The 24,803-nt window shown below is 31.2% G+C and overlaps 1 protein-coding gene across 1 annotated transcript in view; it reads right to left on the bottom strand.

The window, feature by feature from the left end:
• Lrp1b (LDL receptor related protein 1B) overlaps window positions 1–24,803 on the bottom strand; it is a 1,856,415-nt gene that overhangs the window by 718,566 nt on the left and 1,113,046 nt on the right. Inside the window, exons 19-20 of the mRNA XM_058585368.1 lie at window positions 11,320–11,400; window positions 10,057–10,224 (exon numbers count right to left, since the gene is read on the bottom strand). Coding sequence (XP_058441351.1) covers window positions 10,057–10,224; window positions 11,320–11,400 — 249 coding nt within the window. The remainder of the gene's footprint in view (window positions 1–10,056; window positions 10,225–11,319; window positions 11,401–24,803) is intronic.

Raw genomic sequence — 24,803 nt, 5'->3', positions numbered from 1 at the left:
GGGAAGCCCATCTATTAAAAAATAAAAACCTATACCTCAGATAAGTACTAACAAAAAGTGAATAATCTGGCTATTACAGTAAAAGAAGATAATATCTAAATGAAAATTCAGGTAACATTTCATGTAAATAAGAAAATGAGTCCTGACAGTTTAAACAGGATTTGAGGGGATCTAAATACTATTTTTGGAAAAGGCAATATTACCATTGATAACTCCTTATTTGCACAAAATCAGGCATATCAGTCAATTACTGAAAGGTGAATTAATCATTTTACAATTTATCCATGTCCATCCTGTCCACAGTGTCCGAATGAAAGATAATGAAAATTAATTGAATTTTTTCCATTATTATTTTTAACTCTGTTAAAAGATTCAGACAACAAAATGAGATTCTTCATTACAATAAGGCCTTTTGTTACCTATTAATTTTAGTTGCTAATTATAACTTTTTAAAAAAGAGAAATTTCTCTGATGTCAAGGGGTATAACTGTTCTTTTTATACAGAAGATAAATTTATGTAGGAATAAGTATAACCCCATTTGTTACCTATTTTCTGCATAGAAAAGATCAAGATACTTAGCTTCTTTTTTTATGAACCATTTTAATAGTTCCTTTTTAAAATTATATTTATGTGATTCTTTTTAATTTTCTTGAAAAGCACATTACAAGAAACATTACAGATTCTCAAAACAGGCCTTTTGTTATTAATTGAATAAAAATCCTTGAATTTTCCTTGTTCCTGATTTAACAGTTGTTTGCAGCATTAAGGTTTAAATGACCTTTGAAGAGCTATTTTGTTCTGGAAAAAAAAAGAGATTTCCTATGGATAAAATCCATTAATAATTAACATTGTTTGCATATCTGAGTATTAACATTTTCTAAAGAAAATAAATCAATCTGCGAAAGAATAAAGTTAAGCCTGAAATTAATATTTCATTGAAAATAGATACTATAGTTCTCTACAATTAGACAGCTTAAATTGACATTTATTTAATTGCATTTTGTGAGGAAAGTCTATTGTTTTATTTAAAGTAAATAATCAAAAACATTACAACAAAAGAGTATATGCATTTTTCTGAATCCTTAACATAATTTTTAATCCCCTAGAAGTTAAAGTCAATTTAGTCTTCATCATTAAAACAATTTAGTTCCTGGAAATTAACAGCAGTTTTTTCTTCATCTGTTTGAGCAAAAATAAAATTGAAAGAGAATTCTAGAAAAGTGATGGAATAGGAAACAACAGAGATACATGTTCTCAACTATACAACAACTGCCTAGCAAATTCTTTCTGGTGTAACTTTTTAAATTCTGTGGCATATTGAAAACTCAGAACTGCTAAGGTAAGGCTTAAAAGGCTAATTGTGGTAAAATTTGGTCAATTTCAGCATAATAGTAGCTAAGAATTCTTCAAATCTCAGTCTTGTAGTAAATAATCATGTGTGTATTTCTAGAGCAGCTTGAACACATCTTTTACAATCCAAGGTTGGTAAAAAGGACATCATTTTCCAAATCTTGAAGAATCTGTTGTGATCACGTTCACTGATCTCAGAGGCTCAAAGAGGTGGCAGCCATTATTATCTTTGTTATTGTTTATAAATCCCTCTCTCTCCAGCTAATGAAATTTTCAGAGGATTTAAATAACTGACTATCATTTTCCACATTTTCTCTTTTCTTTTTTGTGAACCATATATTAAAGGTTAATATATTTAAGCACAATCACTTATATAGGAAAAATTAGGAAGTTATCATGGAAGCCCCAGGAAAAAGAACAAGAAAAGTTCTGATAAGAGCTTAAATTTGCCTCTCATTTTGATCTTTGATAGAAACAACATGTGCAAATAAACAAGCACACAAACAAAAATTTGGGACTTATGTGCACTATCAAGAGGAACAACAAACATTTTTCCAGAAAGAGAAGATAATTGGTGGAAGAGAGATTATTTGAAGAAATAATGAATGGAAACATTCCAAAGTGATGAAAGATATGAATATACATATTCAAGAACCACAACCAATTCCAACCAGAAGGAACACACAAAGACCTGCATCCAGATATAATTAAACTTAAAAAATCTAAAGCTAAAGAGCATCTTGCAACCAACAAGAGAGAAGAGACTGATCATACACAAGAGATCTTCACCAAGATTATCATCAGATTTTTCATTAGAAACTTGGTAGTCAATAGATCATGTGGGCTAATCTATTGAAAGTACTAAAAAAACAAAAAATGTCAACCAAGATTCTGTATCTAAAAATGCTGTCCTGTTAAAATAAAGGAGAAATTAAGATCTTCCTATATTAAGGGGGGAAAAAAAGAAAAAAAGACCAAGGGAGTTCATTTGTGTTACACCTGATTTGCAAGAAATCCTTGAGGGAGTCCTGCAGGTTGAAATGAAAGAGCACTGGACAGTAACTCAAAGCTGCTTGAAGAAAGAAAGTTATACATAAAGGTGAACATGTGAGTGATTATAAAGTCTAGTATTACTTCAATAGTGGGCTACAATTGCATTTTGCTTTCTAGAGGATTTTAGAGACACATAATTTTTAAAAAATATAATTAATGGTTGAAAAGCTTATATTATTGCAACTATTGTTTAGAAAATCACATTTTGTTTTCTATACAACTTAAAAGACCAATGTATTTAAAATTATTAATTTATATTTTAGATACACATTAAAAATGTACATCAACAACTGAAAGCAGTGGGACAGAGATGGAAACAATCAGTGTGTGTGTTATTAAGTTTAACCAATATAAATCCAAATTTAAGTTTTATAACTTTAGGTTGTTCAGCATGATTCTCATAAAAATAAAAAAAAGGTAATAGCTATAATATTTACACAGAAGAAAATGAGAAAAAGGAATTGAAATGCTTTTTCTCTCTCACACACACACAAAAACTAAATAGAAGAAGACAGGAATTGTGAGTCAAAGAAAGCTATAATGTGTATTTTTTAAAAAAGCATTTCTTATTTATCTATCAGCTTTAAAAAGTAAAAACAATATTACCAAATGCTACAACATGGACAAATCTTTGGTCATTATAAGTAAAATATTTCAGTCATAAAAAGACAAAACTTATTCTGCTTACAGTAGGCATTTAGCATAGTCTCAAGCACAGAAACAGAAAGCAGAATGGTGGTTTTTCAGTGGCAAAAGGAAGGAGGAATGTGGAGTGAACATTTAATGGATAAGGTTTCAGCTTTGCAAGATAAAAAGACTTCTATAAAAGGTGGGCAGCTATGCTTCTGGAACCTGAAATATACTTAGTAATACCGAAATGCACATTTAAAATAGTTAAGACAGTAATTTTGTGCTATACATATCTTATCATGATAAAAATTAAAAAAGAGAGTTTCTTTAGAATATTTCAAACAAAACAGATGACTGAATGTGACAATATACAATAATCCTTGGTATTTTATTTTCTATATGGTAAGGATTAAACTCTCCTGTTAAACACCTGATGGTTGAGCTGAGATGAGATATCATATAGGTTGATATCATACAAGGTTGAGAGTCAAAATATGTTGATTTTAATTTCTGTTCTTTCCAGGAATAAATACATCATACATGTTTTCAGTTATAAGTTATGTTTTTCTGTTTGTTTGTTTTGTTTTTTGCTACCGTGATTTGTAGTCAGGGACACTTAATCACAGCGCCACATCCCCAGTCCTTTTTTGTACTTTATTTAGACAGAGGGTCTCACTGAGTCATTTAGTGCCTCACTTTTGCTGAAGCTGGCTTTAAATTTGGAATCCTCCTGCTGCAGCCTCCCAAGCCTCTGGGATTACAGGTATGAGCTACTGCACCCAGCTACAAGTTAGGTTTCGATAGCTATTCTGAGTGTAGCCAGCCTCCCTTGGTAGGATATAGGTGTCTTTTTAGTCAAGGAGAAATGAGAAAATTTCCTTGGTCTTTCACAAATAACTTAGCATGATCATTTAAATTCAAAATCACACCTAAATATGTACGTATAGTTCAAAGCCCACAGTCTCAATATCTCTCATAGTATATTGGATGCAACCACATCAATGTTTATAGCAGCACAATTCACAATAGCTAAATTGTGGAACCAATCTAGATGCCCTTCAGCAGAAGAATGGATAAGGGAAATGTGGTATATATACACATGGAATATTACTCAGCATTAAAAGAAAATAAAATCATGGCATTTTCAGGTAAATGGATGGAGTTGGAGAATATAATGCTAAGTGAAGTTAGTCAATTCCAAAAAACCAAATACCAAATGTTTTTTGTGATAATAAGGATGCTGATTCATAATGGGGTTTGGGAGGTGGAGCATTGGAAGAACAGATGAACTCTAGATGAGGCAAAGGGTAGGGAGAGGAAGGGAAAGGGTGTGGGGGTAGGAAAGATGGTGAAATGAGATGGACATCACTACCCCAAGTATATGTATGAAAGCATGAATGGTGTGACTCTACTTTTTTGTACAACCAGAGACATGAAAAATTGTGCTCTATATGTTAATATGAATTGAATCACATTCTGCTGTCATACATAACAAATTAGAATAAATAAATTTTTTTAAAAAAACCATGGTCCAAATACAAATTCAACTAAATGGAGGTAAAACAATTTTGAGTAACTTGTAGATTATATAAAAGAATCCATTTGACCTTAACTCCAAAAACAACTTCCTGTGAGTAGTTCATGGGATATGACAATCAAAGAGAGAAAGAATGTTAAAAAAAGAAAAGAATATTATCAACTCTTTCTAGGGAGCAGAGCAGTATATTTTTGTTGTTATTATTATATAATCATAAGATTTTATATAGCTGAGGTCTTTCCTCATTTATATAATAAAAGAATTAAACTAAATGATGTTTTGATTTTTTTTCCAGCTTCCTAAATTTTCTGAGTCTATAATGTAGATAAAAATGGTTTTGGGGTTACTGAAGAAATTGCTTGCATTAGGGTTCATAACTACAAGGAAAATTTCCAGAATCCACTTGATTGAAGTGAATTGTGAAAGGTAAAGAAGAAAAGAATGAAAAAGAGTTACAGTCAGAATTATTGTGACTATTTGACATAATAGCCAAATTCCCTTATAGTACCCATTTGTGAAATCTCATTAGAATGTTTTGTAGAAAGGAGAATGGTCTTTCCATTTTCTCAAATTTAAGTGAACCTGAGTATGCAATTCAGAGCAAGATATTAATTCCTTGGAAATCATACAAATATCTATTTTAGAAAAAAGATATTATATTTCATAGTTAAAGAAACAGACGGTTATAGTAATATAGGGGACATAATCCTTATGTGGAACCCCTGCTGCGTAATCCTGAGCAAGTATCTTAACCTTTCTGAATAGTAGTTATTTTGATGATTGAATGAAGTAACATGTGAAGTACCTGATAATTAGTGGGTCAACAACATGTGTTAATTCCCTTTTATTCCCTACTTTATCACTAAGGTAATTTCCTCTCTGGGATTTGCTAAACAACAGTTACCTAAAGATCTAAAATTTACTACCAATTTGTCAGAAAGGACCTCAACAAAAAGAAATAAACAGTAACAAAAGATAAATGAGATATCTTTTCAATGTTATTTTATTGATTCCAGAGGTGAGATTGCCAATATTTATTCAATAAATGAATATCATTTCATTGTACTGACAAATGTGAATTACTAGATCAGTACACTTAGACTTGTACATTATTATGAAAAAAAATTAGGATCTTGGGTTAAGGCAAGGAAATAGAAAATAAATTACCTAACATTTAAGGACTAGAATATGATCATATTATCAAATTTTGAGTCAAGAAATAAACTCATTCATTCAACAATTATTCCTTGTGTATTTAATAGTGTGCTTGTCTATGAAAATATGAAGATGAGATTATTCTAGTCTCTTAAATCTGGGAACAAGCAAGTAGTGAGGTAAATGAAGGAAAGAGGATAGAGACCAATAGAACAGATGAAATTTTAAAAGCAGGAGCAAACATAAATAGCTAAAGCAGAAGAATATGAACATGTGTGAGTATTGATATGAATAATACTATACACTTAACTGCCTAATGGATTTGGAAACATAAACAAAAAGTCAATACGTACTTAATTTTGAATTTGCTTTTAAACTGTATTGCCATGTAAATAAATGATCCTATATGTGTCAGCATTCCTCATCTTGTTTCAATTACTCCACCAGGCAATATATATTTCTTTTTTAGACAGTCAAACAGTAAGCCTAACAATTACACAACAATGACAATAAGCCAGGGTCAGATGTCCTTTAAAAACACAAAATGCAAATATTTGAGTATTATTAAAGTTGCTTTTTAGGAAAAAATTACAAATTTTAGGCAAAATGTAATTTAGGGAAACCTGTTTCCTTTTATATCAAGTCTATGCTGAATTATTTGGGATACATTTTTACAACAATTTCTGTATGTAAATTTTCTTAGGGGAATAGCTGTCTAAAAATATTGAACAATTTGCATATGCTTACATTAGAAATATCTTTTTCCAGGTGTGAAATATAGTTATTTACCTAAAAAAGTATAAGAATGGAAATTATCATAATTCAAATGAATTAAACCGTCAAAAATGAGAATAAATTAATTCTGTGTATTTGGTATTTTATAGATGTGACATATGCACAGAGTATTCTTCATTTTACTATTCTAGCTAGAGAATTAGAAATTTGTACAAAAAAAGACTGACGTATCACCTTAGCTTTATTCTTGATGTTCTTAGTGATGAAACCACCTTTTGATAAGAACCTTTCAACATATACACAAATGTTCAGGTGAGCTCTAGAAGCAGTTCACTCTTCTAGAGAGTCCAGACATGCTAATTTTCCCACTTAGAAAACTATTCACCCAGTAACTTAAAACAAAGGGGGAAGGGGTCACTACAGAAATAGGTAGCAACTAGAGGATTCAGAACCAGAAATAAACAAGAACTAAAGTGAAAGGCAAACACTGAAACAAAGGAAGGAACTAATTTGATACGGATTGTCTTTCTATTCTACCTTTACATGTTGTCTCCCCCCACCCTTTCCCTCTATGGGTGGGTGAGGGTATAACAGTGAGTTTTTGGAAACTTAATACTTTATGAAAACATTGTTCTCTTTGCTTATAATGAAGTTTAAGAATAAGAATAAAGAACAGCAAAAAAACTAAGAGGGAAAGAAATGGGAGAACATCATTAAGGCATAGACTATGCACTTAAGAGTTTCTCAGGTACTCATCATACTCATGACTAAACCCTGATCATCACTATAGAATTTCTTCCTTTTTGAAAGTAATGTTGGAAAGAATGTAAATTGCATAGGGATATTCTATGAAGGAGATTGCATATGGACTGCTCTATTTACTGGTTTCTCCTGCTTCTTTACTATTTAAAATCAATTCAAAAATATTTTTACCCTTTTGCAGACCATTCTAGTTTAGAGACTGCACCATATGCCCTGGCTGCCCAGGCAGTGTAGAGCAAAATGCTGAGCAATCATGTTGTGGATTTGATCCGTTCTGACAGCCAGCCCTGAAACTCAAGCCAGAAACCCCTGATCTTTCTTCCTCCCACAGCAGTTTGGGGACTGCTTTATATGACTAATTATATCAAATTTCTACTTCACCTGGGCAATGGCCTCACAAATCCTGGATGTGCAGATGACTTTCCTTATCAGCTTTAACATTTCAATGTGTTATCATTGTTTTATGACCTCTATCTCAGAATATATAATCTAAATAATGATGGACAAACATATTTAAATGATCTTTGAAATAATTTGGATTGCCTTATATTAAAATCAGAATGTTTCCTTTTATTGATTTTGTACCTTTTATTCACCTCATGTAGAATATTTGATTAGGGAATCCTAATGCAATTTAATGTTTGATAAACAGAAATTGGTTCAAGAATTTGCCTTCATTCATTGCTTGAAACGTGTCCAACAATCACGTAGAATATCCTCATGATTTCCTTAGTGTTTTACCACAATGACAAAATAAATGTCTGGCATTCTCATTCACAGTCTATTCTTAATAGTAATATGTTACTGAAATTGAGGTGCTTTGAAGAGGAAGACCATTGACATTACAGTGCCACTGCACCTATAATACAAACTGAAAAACTACAGAGCCACAAGGGGGCATGCCATTCATTTGGGACAATCATGGGCTAAGACAATCTTTTAAAATTTCATAATGTTCAATGAACAATTTTAACTTACAGATAAATACATGTAGGAGAGAGGGATGAGATCTCAAAAGATGTACATAAATTAACTTTGGGGCAATCTATCTTTCACAGCATATTATAGGGTATTGCCAGCAGGTCACAGATGCACACCCTATGAGGAGCCTAAAAAGACATCTGTGAGGAGGGGAAAATGAAGTTTAAATTGTAATGTAGTAATAAATAGAAACACCCTTCAGATGACTGTTCCAAATATCTTTTAAAAGAAGGAAAAAATGTTCTATGTACATTTTCTTTTGCGATGACAAATTAATTATAAGTAAAATATTCTAGCTCACATATACTCAAGGAACAAGTAAACGAAGAGAGAAGGGACACTGAAATGAAGACAGAAGAAAGAAAACAAGAGAGAGAGGACATGAGCTTATTACATTAAGAAGATTAAGAGACATAATTTTAAATAGTAGCTTTATCTATAATTCATAACTTTTCTGATTTTTGAATTAAAATTGAATTCAAATATGTTCATGCTAAATCTTATATATCACAAAAAATTCTTAGTCATTTTTTGTTTTCATTATAATTTCTATTATATCCACTTAGTCTAGTAAAGACATGAGCCAAGTCATGACCATTAACCATGAGGACATGTATCTCCTTGATTCCTGGCTCAGGGTCATTATTTAGCTGCATTTGGATATTTGTTATGATTCTTATAACCCAGGTCATACATATAAAATCAAAATTAAACAGCATATTTTAACATAAGTACTCAGGACATCCAAGTAACATAATATTCAACAATATCTTTTAAACTAAATCACTTGGGAAATTCACATAAAAATCAAGCTTAGCCTTTAAAAATTTATTTTATGTCAATAATAACTTTAATAGCCACTGGTTCCAAAATGTACAGTTTAGAGGGTGAGAAATAAAAGAAGACAAAAAGAAACCATGAAAAAGAAAATAATTCAGAAACCTTCCATCACATAGGTTGTTAAGTACTTGCAGAAGACAGATATATTTCCTTGAGAAGCACTTTGAAAATTCATGCTCTTTTCCTATGATCACAGAGTGTACGATTTCCCCATGCCACCATTTTAAATAATTAACTTATATTTGCAAGCTAGGTTTTAAAACTAAACAAGGTCCATGTTTTGAAATCATTTCCAATTATCTCTTAGTATGGGATAAATATTTGTGAAATAAATGAAAAAATAAATAAAAGTATTTTAATTTCTTACAGAAGAAATTTTCTTTCAAAGATAAAACTTGTTGCATGGTAGTATAACAAAAAAATGGCTTTCTCTTGTGATTATTTCCAGTGTTATTTCTAACTTATTAACATGCACTCTGCCTGATTAAACTTTGCATAGTATTATCTCCTAATGACAGGGTCAGCCTCCTCATGGCTAGGCTGAAGACATGGGCATGATTTCCTTCTTCTCTTAGCTTGCATTCTACAAGGTCGATACTTGGAAATACATATCCATTTAATATAGGATTATTTAAAATCTTAAGGAATAAATTTGGTGTGAAAATGAAAACAAAATTTTCTCTTTCTTGTTCTTTTTTTCCTTTTGGGAATGGTTTTAGCATTCAAAAAAAGGAAAAAAAATAATAAGGGTCTAATAAATATATGAAGTAAAGATAAAAGATATTGACATGAGAAACCTGAGAGGAAAAAAAAACATAAAAAAAGTTAAAGAGATTAGCAAATCATTTTACAAAGTTCCTCATGTGTGTTTTAACCTGATGAGCAATTCATCATTTACATGATGAATTACAGATGAATAATAATTTATTCTGAAGTACTGTGTGTGTGTGTGTGTGTGTGTGTGTGTGTATCAGCTTAGAATGAGATTTCGTAAGTTCAAAAAATTACTAACCTTCTTTGGTACAATTGACTTGGGTTTCATCACTGAAGTCCCCACAGTCATTGTCACCATCACAGGCCCAATGGCCTGGGATACATCTGCCACTGGCACATCTGAACTGGTGATCAAAACAAGAGTAAACACAGCCTTCCTCATCACTCCCATCGCCACAGTCATCATCTGGAAAAGAAGACACAACAGCAGGTAGTGAAAACAGATCCGGAAAGAAAAGCTTTCCTTATACCTAACTTTTACTTTCTGAATGGAATTTGCTTTTTGCTTTTGAAAAAGGAATGATGTTGAGTTAGTCATCAATCTGTACCATGAACAGTGAGAGAATTATTTTCATCTTTATAACAGTATTGTTTCTCTTCTGTTATAACATCAACTGCTAAACTCAAAGAGGAAAAAAAAATGATGGATTTTGAAGCGTAATTTTCATTTTATTCAGAAATAACTAAGCATTAACTGAATATGAAGCACAAACCAAAGGGATATTGATGATCATAGCAATTTAATGAAATGATACAAAGAGTGATATAATTATTGTGTAAAGTCATAATTTAAGACTATAATCCTTATCCTGCAGGGTTCATAGCTGTGTTTCTACTCAGTTCCTTTCCATTCTCCAACAGGAGAACTTACATGCGCTTTTTCCCCACTACCTACTGTGCCTGTGTTTCTGCCTGGAAATTGCCATGTACTATCATTAGAAATTATTTATTTTCTCTATTAATAAACATTTCAAGAGGGAGGGGAGAGGGATATGAAAAGAATTAAATTAAACTGAATGGCTGAAATTGCATTGACTCATATGTAATTGATTTTTGTGTATTTGGAATAATTCAGCATAATGTATACAACTAAGTATAAGGAAAAAATATCACTTGTGCATTAAGAGCAAGGTGACAGTATTGAGACCATCTGGATAGATCCATAATAATTTATAGGATACTCCATCCTGAGGTCACATATGATTTGGGAACCTGAATTGTCCAGGTTATGTTCTTAATTGTCTCCTTCACCTCATGTTGATCAATTTAGAATATATCCAATGTAATATCTGAAAATAATCTCTATAATAGTCTCATGGGACAAATTCTGGGCTCCATTATTCTTAATGCTAATTCCCACTGATGCTCTCTAACCACTCATCTTAACCATTTTGCTTGATGTGCAGGCTTCTCTTACAAACCGTCTCTGAAGGAAGCCAGGCAACTCAGACCACCAGCTTCCAAGTAAATCAGTGGTATACAGTGAACATTTGGTACTTGCCAGAATCACAGTGCCATTTGCTGCTAATGCATCTTCCACTTTTGCATATAAATTGAGTTAGGGGCTCACAAGTTGGGAATTCTGTAAAAAACATAAAAGAATCCAATAGGAAACAGGTCATTGACTTTTTTTTTTCTTTTTACTTAATTCATGTCTTCTTAATGCAATCAGAACTCCTCTCCCATTCTTTACAAAGGCACAGATGAAAGAGTGGATAAACAATTATAGTGACTGTAACTTCCTCAGGACATAGGATACACATCCTTTTAATATCTTTTAAATGAGTACTTTCCAGTACTGAAAGCCTAGGAGAATCATTTGATGAAGGATCATTTAGATTCATTATACTGCAGGATAAATGAATAGATGTCAACTCAGTGTATGAAAGTACTCAACCCTCTCTCATTGAAAAATAGCAGATAAAAAGTGCTGCATGTTGGTGCTGCAAAGTAATGTGTTTATACCTCTTCAACTGACAAAAGTTTTTAATTGAGAAAATCCAAGGAGTACAGTCAGGTTTAACACTGACCTCTAAGAGATGTGATATCCATATTATAAGGTAAAAGTAAAAAAAAAAAAAAAAACAACTTACTAAAATCAACTACATAGACACTGTAAATGTGAATTGTGAGTGTAAAGAAAAAAGAAAAAAAACCTGAAAGAATTAAATTTCAAAATAAATTTTTATACAATTACATCATAAGACTGATTACATTAATTAACATTTAGATAATTATAACAGTAAAAGTCATGGAATTATCATAAAATATTTTAAAGAAATAATTAGCCAATTTAAAGTATTCCTAAGTCTAAAGAAATTTAGACTAATTTAAAGTTCCATAATAAGATCTGATAATCAAGATCACTTTTAAAGGAAAGGTGATGTCGATCAGAGAAAAATATAATTACTCAACAAATCTAAAACATTTGGAGTAGTACTATTTCCCAGGAGAGAAATTTATTCTATTGAATATATGGAAAACATTTTTATCTAAAATTTTGTAAATTGCTTAATACCAGACCTTTTAGCTCCCAGGAAAATATGCATGAAATCATAATTTCTCATATACCTGAGCTCATTTAACAGATATTAAAAGAAAAGAAAAATAAATTCCATTATTTCATTGATATAAAGCCAGAAGAAAGTGATAAGAAATGCTATTTCTCTGACAACTGAAGCCAATGACATTTTTTTTTAATATTTATTTCTTAATTTCCGGCGGACACAACATCTTTGTTTGTATGTGGTGCTGAGGATCGAACCTGGGCTGCACGCATGCCAGGCGAGCGCGCTACCGCTTGAGCCACATCCCCAGCCCCGCCAATGACATTTTATGTGAAGTATTTTGTTTTTCTCTTTAGGAACTGACGTAGCACAATGATTCCACTATTATGTGCACAAATAAATTTCAATCCACAAAAAGATTGAAATTTTATTTGTGTACATAATAGTGTATTAAAAACAAATTATCTTTTAATTTACAATGTTTCAAATGATACTAACTTATGCTAATTTATAGCTACTGATATAAATATTATTGGGAGGCTAACTTCAAAAAATGATATAATTGAAAAAGAAGATAGTGAACTTTGAATCATATAATATATTTGACAGAAGGAAACAGACCATAAATATCTTCAAACTTTATTATGTAGACTGTCTCAGAGCTATCTAAAATAGCCGATGGCTGAGCAGGCTGGACTTTACTGCCCAAAATTCTTCAGGCACATCTATTCACTGCCTATCTATGAATCTATATATCTATTATCTACTATTTATGTATGTATCTATGTACAGTTTTAAATTTTTTAAATTTTGAGCATAATTTGGAGAAAAATATATTTAAAAATGTATTTTTCAGGTTTAAAACCATAACAATCAATGATTATGTCCAATCATTTTAGTCTCAAGGCAGTTAAACTCAGAATTAGGCCTGAGTAGTGTGATAGTTATCTCCTTATCAAAAAACAGGCCTAAAAATTCACATCTTCAAACTCTCCATCCACTTCTCTTTCTATATATTCTATTGCAAATTTCATTTGTCATTTGTTTGTGTGCCTAAACTATTTTACTCTATCCATATTTTGAGCATAAATTATAAGCAGTAAACATTTTTCATTGGTTATTTATCACTTCCTTACTAGAAAAAATGTGTCTTTATCATTATCACATTTATCAAAATGTGTCTTTATCATTATTATTTTTGTACTTTGTTTACAAGTTTTTGTATATACCAGATACTTTTTCATAACTTTACAATTCTGGACATTTCTATTATTTATAAGGTTTTTGATCTTTAAATTATAGAACACTATGAATTTTTTTTTCGGGGGGGGGGATACTAAGAGCCTAGTTACATCCTACCACTGAAGTACATCCCTAATCCTGTATATTTTATATTAAGTCAGGGTCTCCCTAAGCTGCCCAGGTTGGCCATGAACCTGTGATTTCCCCCTTGCTCAGCTTCTTGACTCCCTGGGATTAAAGCATATGCCATTTCACCAAGCAATTTTATTTTTATAGAGTAGATTGTACCAAGATTGACACAATCATTTTTGCCATACATTTTTGGGGCTATCCTGATCATTTCTTTTTATGGGTTGGAGACTTCATATAGTGTTTCAGGAAGTTGTTCTGTTCAAAATTAGGTTATGGAACACTTTCCTAATACTTTAAACAACAAGGCACATCAGTGATGAGATCATCAGGAAATACGAATTTTAAATGACATTCCTGCAAGCCCTCTAGAATGATTTGCATTTTCACCTTAAAAACTATGATTTTTTTTGAGTTAAAAACATATTTAAATTATAGTTCTTCCAATTCACAAAACACTGAAATTAATATTTATTGGAATTAATAAAAAGAGGAGCAAATCACTTTTGCAAGATCAAGTCAAGGAAACATCTTGTATAATATTCTTAAAGTAATAAATTAAAATCAGAGGTGTGAATATTTATACACATTCTTAAAGTAATGAAACAACAAGGCAGATTTGGAGCCCTCAAGCAGACTGGAAAAAGAGAATTCCCTAGGATAACCAGCATTGGTAGCAGTGAACAGACTTCAGATGTAAGTGTCTAACTTATGCAGTTGATAAGTTTCTATTGCTTCACAAATAACATGACGGGAAAGTGCTTGCTCATTCCAGATTTAGTAGATATGACATCCTGGCTTACCTGCCTTTATATATATTCAAAAAAGTAATTTCTTTGTGTAAGTTTGTATTAGAGTATATCCATCTAAAGTACTGATTTATGAATGGAAATGTTTCTAAAACTAAACAAATATTTATTGAGTTTTATGATTACCAAAGTAATGTCTTGATGTATAAATTTTAAAATAAATTGAAATTTTTGAAAACCAGACAATGTCATCAGGACCAAAATATGATTCAAATGAAAAGGGAATAAGAAAGTTCACTTTGATGATGAAGTTAAAAGGGAGGCAAAGGTGTCTACTTAGAAATCTAACAAATATTCTGTTACAGAAGGAGATGTAGTAGAAAGACCAGTAAAAGACCCAAGGCACAATTTAATCAATACTTTCAAGAATTATTTCTTTTAAGATAATGAGGACTTATACTTTTTTCAAGAGTCAAAAGAAATATTGTACAAAATATGTCTTTTCTTAGATTAAATAATAAGTGTTTAGTGTTTAGAAGCTTTACTGTGGCATGAATTAGGAAATGTCAACAAGATATCAGGTTATGACTCAAATAAGTAAGCAACAAAATGCAGACTTACAACATGATGAGATACATTTTTTAAAAAAAAAAAGTAATGTTATATCTTTGGAGACTTATAATGCATTAATTCACATTTTTTTCAATCTAGTCATATCAAGCAGCATCAAAATTTCTACTAGAGAAAATAAATCATCCTAAGCATCTGAAACTTCTGAAACTTGGTGAAACTTCACTGGCTGAGAAATTTTTCATGTTAACTTTAAGACTGTTTATAACTGTTAGATTCTAACTCTAAAAGTCAGCCAAAACATAAACTGGGAATTAACTCTCAATAAGTAAAAAATTCTCAGGATGAAAAAAAAAAAGGATCTTGAATGCAAAAATCCTTCAATACATCTCTTAGAAGAAACATACCTTCTGTTGCATGTACATAATACAAATGTGTTATTAAACAACTATACATCATATCTCATTATTTTTTCATGATACTTAAATTACACAATTTCTCTTCTCAACTTTATATTCTGATCTAGCTTTAAGGACCTAAATGCAAATTAATATGTAGAAAAAAAATGGGAAGAAGAGAAAAGGAGAGGGCAAATTACTAAAAAGAATGAAGATATTATATGAAAGGAAACATGTAAAAGAATCAAGTTTTAAATTTTTCATTCTTATTTCATTCTCAAAGTAATGTAACCTTTGGTAAATCATTTATGCTTTCTAATCACAGACTCTTGATTTAAAATATGACCTTTGAAGTCCTAAAGATAAAGAAGTAAGAAGAAACACCATCTAAAGATGCACAATACCCTGAAAACATTTAATGTAGCAAAGTATAAGGTTCACCACCTTAAATAACATCTGGGTTATCACAGCATTACAAGAAAGCACAATAACTGAATTTCAGAAATGGGAAAATACAAAAATGTAAAAAAAAAATGTCTTGGACTTTTCTCTACTTAATAGTATAATCAAATGTATGAAGAACTATGTTAAAAATTTTTAAGTGAAATATAGGGCCATTCATTGTCTCACTAATGTAGAAAAATACCCTCTTCATAAGTCCTTATTATCCTACTGACAGTCTAGTGATGATAGGGAAGCGAAGTATCTATCATACATGTTTTCTTCTAAAATAAAACAAAATTAAAGCACCTTCAAAGAAATTTAATAATTTTCATGTCTTTTCATTTAAAAGTTGAAAATAGTATTTGAATATTCCAGTTGGTTGCTAGTTACATGCCCTGTTAAGATATAATTGTGAGTTTCATATATAATGAAGGTTTAAATATTACATGTAGTTTTATCCTTCTTGACTTTGCACAAATATTCTTTGACTTTAAATCTTCTTTGAACACAAATTGAAGAACACTTGGAAAGATTAACTGATTAATTCTGAAGAAGAAAAACACTATGAACAAAGAAGGCTTACATTTTATCATGTTACAATTACAGTGAGAAAAGAAAACTATATTTTACTTTAGCAGTTACTTCAACTTCATAAAATATTTAATATGGATTAATGGACTGTTAAAAACATTTTATTATTGCAGGTAGTATGTTCAATTTATCTATTATATCTTTTGTTTTAAATTTATTGCCATGTTATATGTATGCCATTATGAAAATGGCTACAATTTTCTTTCTCTCTCAAGAATAATCATGGTTGTTATGATACGTAGATTTGTTCACTATCTAAAGCTTAGAAGAATAATTCCCAGGTTAGCAGGTTTCAATCTATTTACATTCTTTTTCTGTACCTGACTTGCGAATTTACCTGTTCCTCCATTTGCTCCCATAAGAATATATCTAAGTAATCTTTTATTGAAGTCTCAAAACTCAATCACCATGGGCTACTTTGAGATCATGCAGTCACATCTTAAATATATGGAGGTAACCTTCTTGATTAAGTATATGGAAAATGTACAGATCATTCCTATTAAAATGAATGAAAGATAAGAACATAGTGGGAATCTAGTACAGGGAAAGTGTTATCTTAACCTAAAGGAGATTATAAGCCTATTATTTGTTATTATTTATTGAGTATGTGATCTCTCTGTTTATATTAGCTAGCTTTTCACAGCAGCCCTGCAAATGTTATTGCTAACAATGAATTGCAGAAGAAAAACAGTGCATCTTCTCTAAGAACATATCATATAATCAGCAATGATAGATTAAAATTTGAATATTTGTCTGCCTTATGTCAAAATGGCTTGTTTGTTCATTATACCATTCTTTTTTTTAATTTTTTATTGTTGGCTGTTCAAAACATTACATAGTTCTTGATATATCATATTTCACACTTTGATTCAAGTGGGTTATGAGCTCCCATTTTTACCCCATATACAGATTGCAGAATCACATCAGTTACACATCCATTGATTTACATATTGCCATACTAGTGTCTGTTGTGTTCTGCTGCCTTTCCTATCCTCTACTATCCCCCCTCCCCTCCCCTCATTATACCATTCTGATCATTACCAATACATTTAAAAGAATATTATAATATAAAAAAAGAATTGAAAAAAATTAAAAGTATTCCTCATTCTGTGGCTTCTCTCTTCCACTGAAATTGCAATTTTGATGTTAACCTTCTCTAATGTATACAATTAAATATTGTTATGGAATGCTATTTTTAAAACTATACATACTATAGAACTATATATATTGAGAGAATAAATAACTTTTTAATTTTTTTTCGATACTAATGTTAGCAGCACCTCTTGAGAATCTGGAATTAATACAGGACAGACATTGAAGATACAATAGAGTACTTTTCAGAGAAAATTATGTCAGCAGTATACTACAAATTTTCATCTTATTGCATTCATCATTTTTTTGTGAAAATATATGATTTTATTATCATGTATAATCCCATGTATAAACATAAGCTTTTCAGGGAAATAGACCTGAGTTCAAATTCTGGTCTTATCACTAATTAACGTGAGACCTTGAGCAGTTGCTTAACATCACTGATTCCATGTTCCTAATCTGTAAAATAGAAGGAAAAGTTTTATTCACTAAATATATTTCATTGAGAACTTTGTACAAGATAGAGTTATAGGACTAGAGAGACACATCACCTGGATGTGTGAATGAAAAAGTAATGATAGGTACTAGGGGGAAAATGTAGTTCTCTTTTTCACAGTGCTTACAATGTAATTTAAAAGATATTTGAATATAATGAAATTAGTGACTTCAATAAATTTCTGATTAATAGCCATGAGTAACTGCACATCTATAATCCCAGCTACTCAGGAGGTTGAGGCAGCAGGATAACAAGTTCAAGGCCAGGCTTGGAAACTCAGTGAGACCCTGTCTTAATCAATCAATCAATCAATAGATAAAAAAGGAATAGGTACGTTGCTCCATGGTAGAGTCTCCCTGGGTTCAATCCTCAGTAGGGGGGAAAGGAAATCTGATAAATGCTATGACATAAGCAGTACTGATAGTTGGTAAAATTGATTGTTTTTCGATTTTATGATGTACAAAGGTGATATGAGTTCAGTAGAAATAGTACCTAAAATTTTGAATCTTGAAGTTTCCTGGGATTGTGATGTGTAGTTTGACATTCTCTCATGATATAGGGCAACGGCTGCCAATCTCAGCTTCCAGTCAGTCACATGATCATGAGGGAAAACAATTGATATTCTGCATTGTACAGGGCTGCCCACAATGAACACAAGTATTTTAAAAATTGAGATATTCAACACTTCATTCTAAAATAATCTTTAGGTGATTTTGCCCAATTCTAGCCTAAGTAAGTGTTCTGAGCACACTTAAGGTAGGCCATATTAAACTATGATGGTTAAGGGTATGATATGCATTTTTGACATATTTTCAACTTAGGATGGATTTTTTGGCATGTAACTGTCATAAATCAAGGAGGATCTGTAATAATGTATTACTGAAAAACACAGAAGCATCAAAACTAATTTTAGGTGGTTAGACAACGCTCCCTAAAGGAAGCAATATGAAAACTGATGTGAATGATGTGTTTGGGTTAAATCAGATCAACAAGAGAGAAGGTTTTTAGAATGTTCCAGAAGGAAGGACTGGAATCTGTGGAGGCCCAGCAATGAGAGAATATAAAATGTTGGAGAAATTGAAAATATGTCATAATGGCTGCAATAGGCTGTGACAGAAGTAGTACAATAGGCTTGGGAGATGTGGAAACAATTGCTATTTAGATGAAAAAGCCTTAGTCAAAGAGAACACCACCTGGTATGTACAGAATGAGATTAACAAAAATGCTAGCAAAAAATATTGAGTAGTTCTGGCAATATGTTAGACAAATGAGAAATAGAGATAAAATAGCAACCAAACATTTTAATATGTATGTGAATATGTAAGAAAATAATATAAATTTTCAGAGTACAGAAAAGGGGGCTGAAAGCTAAAAGAGTAAATGAAGTATAATAACCACTTTGAATGTGTGTGTGTGTGTGTGTGTGTGTAATTTTGCCTCTAAAGGCAGTAATGAAAGCTAGATATAATGTAGATGCTTGGCTTTCAACATCAACATGATACAAGAGACAAATCTTGAGTTCTCCATAAGACAAGCAGCTCAACATAAACCCAGGACGCTCCATGTCTAAACTCTGAATGCAGAGGTGGTCTAAATAACATGTCCTTCTAGGACAATGTCTTACCTGCACTGTGAATAGGGAAAAAATATAAAAAAAAGGTCTGGCCTGAATATTATAATCATGAATCTGTGTCACAAGCTCTACTCTCCATGATATAAGTAATCCCAAATTGAAAAAATTAAGGTAAAAATTAATCCAGGGTTTGTAGTATTTCAGATGAGCAGTTCATGGAAGACATAACTAGAAGAAGGCCTCAAGATTTCCAGAGGGGGTAAAAATTCAAAGTTTAAAATTATAGATATATTAAAAATTCAGGATTGCAAAAAGAAAGAAACAAAAAAAAATAGAATTTAAAATGTGAAAAAAAAGCTGGTGTGTAATGTTCAGCAGATATACAAATGAGAGGATTAGTCTCATGAGATCTTTTATATATTTAAAAATTATATCTAAAGACTGTAGATTGAAATCTGGTAAGTAGTATAAAATGGATAAGCCAAAATATGTTTCAAAGGCAAAAATAAATATTAAAACCATATAAAAATACAACTTGAGGGGGAAAATCGAAACAAAAATGAACAAAATAGGAAATAGAAAAATGAAAACTAGAGTCTCAGAATTAAGGACTGAATGGACAAGTTAAATTAAAAATTGATATACTTCAACAGACAATTGCCAAACTGGAAGATCTGATGACATTTCCCTGGCCACAACTTAGAGACTAAAAGTAATGATTGTAGCATTTTTGAAACTATATTCAAAATATTCATAACTTTATCTAGAAACTCAGTACAGTGGCACATACCTATAATGCCAGCTGCTGAGTAGGCTGAGGCAATTTCCCAACCAGCCTGAGCAACTTAGCGAGATGCTCCCAGCCCTGGGGTCAAGTGCCAGTATCACCAAAAAACAAAAACAAAAACAAAAAAATCCCACAAAAGTAATGTAAAAAAGATCAAGAATCATGCATAAAGGTTACAATAAAATGTTCTGACATTAAATTAACAGTTCTAAAAGCATGGATGACATAAAATGGGGATAGTAATATTCATAGATAATATCTTGGAATTTCCCAGAACTTGTGAGAGACATGGCTTGAAATTCAGGAAGTACACTCTATCCTCAGATAAGTAAAAATTAATTCACATGTAGAAACATTGTAATGAAACATGGAGATGAAAGAAAACATTTATAAAACATGAACTGACCTGCAGATATTTTACAATATTAATTCTTTAGTGAAAAAAATCTACCCACCCTACCCTTCCCCAAAAATATGAAAGAGAAATTTTTAGAAATTAATTTATTTGCTTTGTCAAAGAAAAAAAAAGATAGTGCAAGAATGTCTGAGGTTTAGGTAGAGACAATGGGGTAAGAAAAAATTCAGAGGGGGACTGGGAAATATCCTGCCATTGAAGAAGGCAAGGGGAAAAAGGGTTTCTAGGTCACCCATGCTGAGGGCTGCTCAAATGGTGAGAAACCAAAGGTGCTCTATTGGTTTAAAGAAAAGTCCTTGCTGAGATTGGCAGTCAGTTTTGGTAGAGTGGTTTGGGGTAAAACCAAAATTCAAGTCTATAAAAGATGGAGTAAAATATGAATATATGTTGTTTTACATAAAATTTCCAAGAAATTTAAATGAGATATGTTATAAATGTGATATCAATGAAAATTATAGGATCAAAGTATATTATGTTGGTGGTGATCTTTTTTAAGGGAAAAGTTGAACTTAAATATTGATGAGAAGAAATGAGTTAAATTAGAGTCAAAAATATAGGGAAGACACAAGTTACATTTTCTGTTTTTCTGCAGATTTTAGGGCAGCAGAAAGATTTTCACATCCAAAGAATGAATTCATATCTAACAGGTAATTCTCCCTGGCAATTAAAACAATTAGTATTAAAATAAACCTCCATTCAATTCAATCCTGAAGTTAATAATTAAAGAATGCATTTAGATTTTAGCATTCCAAGAAATGATTAAAGTAAGAAACTTAGTAAATTAAAAATGTTCAATAAAATGTGGCAGATAAAATCAAGAATGATTAATGATTAATTTAGTTTCCATAAAAGTACAAAATACATATGAAGTATCTCAAGTAAATTAATTGTCACATATCTTTAAGTCTGTATTTCAGAAAATTTCAGTACTTTTATATTGTACATAATACTAAATCTTCCATGAGAGAAGGAACAAAACAACTTTTTTGGAGATTAAAACTTTTATAATTACAAAAATTAAAAATGATTTGTTACATGGTATTTTATCATAGTTTTCTTATTCTTATTCATAGTTGTAGCAGTGCGTAGGCACATAGAACAGACACTTTCATCTCCTGAAATAGTGGTAAGATTGAGATGCTTCTTTTCACTTTTTTGCTACTTTAAAAATTAGCACATTATCAATAAGAGTAATTTTAACCAAATTGCTTATACATATTGACTTATCAGCAAAAATAATATGGTTTTTATTCCTTGTCCCTACCTCCATGTTTGGTATGTTAGTGTCAATATTTAAAAAAGGAAGTATTTGAGAAATGATATTTTCTGAATTTTTTTTCAGATGGGCCAACTCCAATTCCAGCTTCATATAATTATGTATTTTTCCCATTTGAAAATAAAAATTATTTGGAAGACAAAAGACAAATCGATATCTAACATTTTATTGAAGAACCATTATGTGCCACCCACTATCTAGATTTTTGTACCTACTTTTTCTCATTTGACTCTGATTAATCAACATTTATATATGTGCTTATGCATGAACATACACATGTTTTGTGCCAATGAGAAAATCAAGTAGCTGAAGTCTGTAAAGAATCCATTCTTAGCCTTGATAGAAATTTAAAGGGCTTTACTTCTGGAGCTAGAATTTCTGTGACCCAGTGTCTGATGAGGCATCAGCTTGTTTCTGGTAGTGCAGAGCTTCAGGTAAGACAGCAAAGGCAGAGTAAGTGAGAATGGGAGGGATGTAGCAGAGAGATAGTGTAAGAAGTTAGAAGAAAAGGACTAAATAATAACCAGTAGAAATGTGTCTCACAGGACTGGGGCTGTAGCTCAGTGGCAGAGCACTTGCCTAACACATGTGAGGCACTGGATTCAATCCTCAGCACCATATAAAAATAAAGAAATAAAATAAATACATGCTGTCCATATACAACTACAAAAAAATCTTTAAACATAGAAATTAAAAAACAGAAATGTGTTTCACAAATCTGTATATATATTCAATCATCTGGATACATTTTAAAGACTACTTACACCAATATACACTAGAGCCACCCAAATATTTCCCACTATAGCCTTTGGAGGAAGCCCTGCTGACAGCAGGACTTCCAGATTCCAGAATATGAAAAAATGTATATTGTTTAAAGCCATCATGTTTGTGACAATAGTTTTTTGTGGTAGCCATAACAAATTCTAATTTGTAAGGAATGCTGAAATTCAAGTATAAATTATCTGATATTGTTTTAAGTTAATCTTCAGATGATATACTTTCCTCCATAGTCCAGATTCCCAGACTCCATACAAAACCTCCTGAATGGGAATCTTTTAGGGACAAGAGGAAGGAATCTGGGAATCTCATCAGCAACAGTATTTCAGATGATACAGATCCTCAAGCAAGAATTGGAAAAGCTGAGTTAGGCCAAAGAGCTAAAAGCTCTTTTAAATAATTTCTGACTGTGGCTTTCAATATATATGCTTAATCTCCCAATTTTCTTCAGACTGGATCTTATTAGTCAACTGTATACAAAAGAGATAACTCTAAGATGATACAGCAAATACCATAAACCTATGAGGATAATAAGAAGATAACTTAGCAGGAGGTGCATATCTTTTCTAACCAAAGTAATACAAGTTTTCAAATAAAGACAAATGGAACAAGAGGAAAATACAACAAAATAAAGCAAAAATAACATTTGGATTTCAGAATATTGACCATGATTTTGTAATTAAGGGGAAATAGGAGAGATAAATTTAAAAAATAGGAGAAAAAGGCCAATAACATTGCCCCAATGTTTATACTGAAGAAAAATTTTGAGACTCTAAAGACACAAAATTTATGTAAATCTTTGGGACAATAATTTTAAGATAAACTGTTAAAAGAACACATTGTCAATAATTATTAAAAAAAAATTACCATGAAGAAAATAAAAACATTTTATTCTAAACTAACTTTTTTTTGGTTGATGCAATTTTTTAGTAAGAATATATCATGAAAATGCCCTCAATGTTCCTCTACTTTTAGCAACAACTTGAGGAATTTTCTTATGATAAATGAAAATATTATAGGTGGATGAGTAGCAGTTGGTTCAGAACTGTATTTACAGAATTCCAATTAGGAGATCAGTTTTCCATAGACTATTTTTTAATTGGCAACATAAAGGTTCACTCCTTTCTACTATTAAGTCTTAAAATTTATGCTTAACAAATCTTTGTTTACACAAACCAGGGAGATACTATTAATACGGTGGACTATGGATTCAAAACTACAAATCTGCACATAAGTGTTGTAACGGAATGGAGGACTATAAATTTCAGTGTGCAGTAAAGCCAATGCCACTCAGTACATATTCTGAAATATATGGATAAGGGAGAATCATAAGAACATCAAAATAAAACTATTTAAAAGCCTTGGAAATGTAAACATTGGAAGTGTCCGAAGGATTAATCTAGTTTATAAAAAAAATGCTTATATATTTTAATTGACTGAAAACTCAATGTATCAGTTACACAATAAAGCACCTGTCCAGTCTACCTTAATAGAGGCCTACAAACTAAATTAGTGAAGCTTATTAGTCTGCTAGTATCTATTATATGAAAATCACACACTTCATACTATTTTTTTTTGTTTATTTCTTGGCCATAAATTTGTTAGTTTTTCAAAATTCTGGCAAAAACATAACATTTACCACTTTAATCATCGTGAGTACACAGTTCACAGGTGTTAGCTATATTCATGATGTAGTGCAAGTGAACAATAGAACTTTTAAATCATGCAAAGCCAAAATTATAAACATTGAACATCACCTTCCCATGTTCGGTCATAAATTTTAATATCAATGAAATTCCAAGTGAATTCATGGCAATGAAATTGGTAGGGGAAGACTCTGTCAATGTGGAAATGTCAGGAAAAGTTGAAGGCAACAATTTATTTAGTCTTTAAAAGACAAAGGTTTTGTGCACACAATGGTGTTTTTTATTATCTTTAG

This window comes from Marmota monax, unplaced genomic scaffold (genome assembly GCF_021218885.2).
Source record: "Marmota monax isolate L192 unplaced genomic scaffold, Marmota_monax_Labrador192_F-V1.1 WCK01_AAM20220418_F8-fsc00034, whole genome shotgun sequence".
Classification (NCBI taxonomy): domain Eukaryota; kingdom Metazoa; phylum Chordata; class Mammalia; order Rodentia; family Sciuridae; genus Marmota; species Marmota monax.
This window is presented reverse-complemented; position numbering and strand designations above follow the sequence as displayed.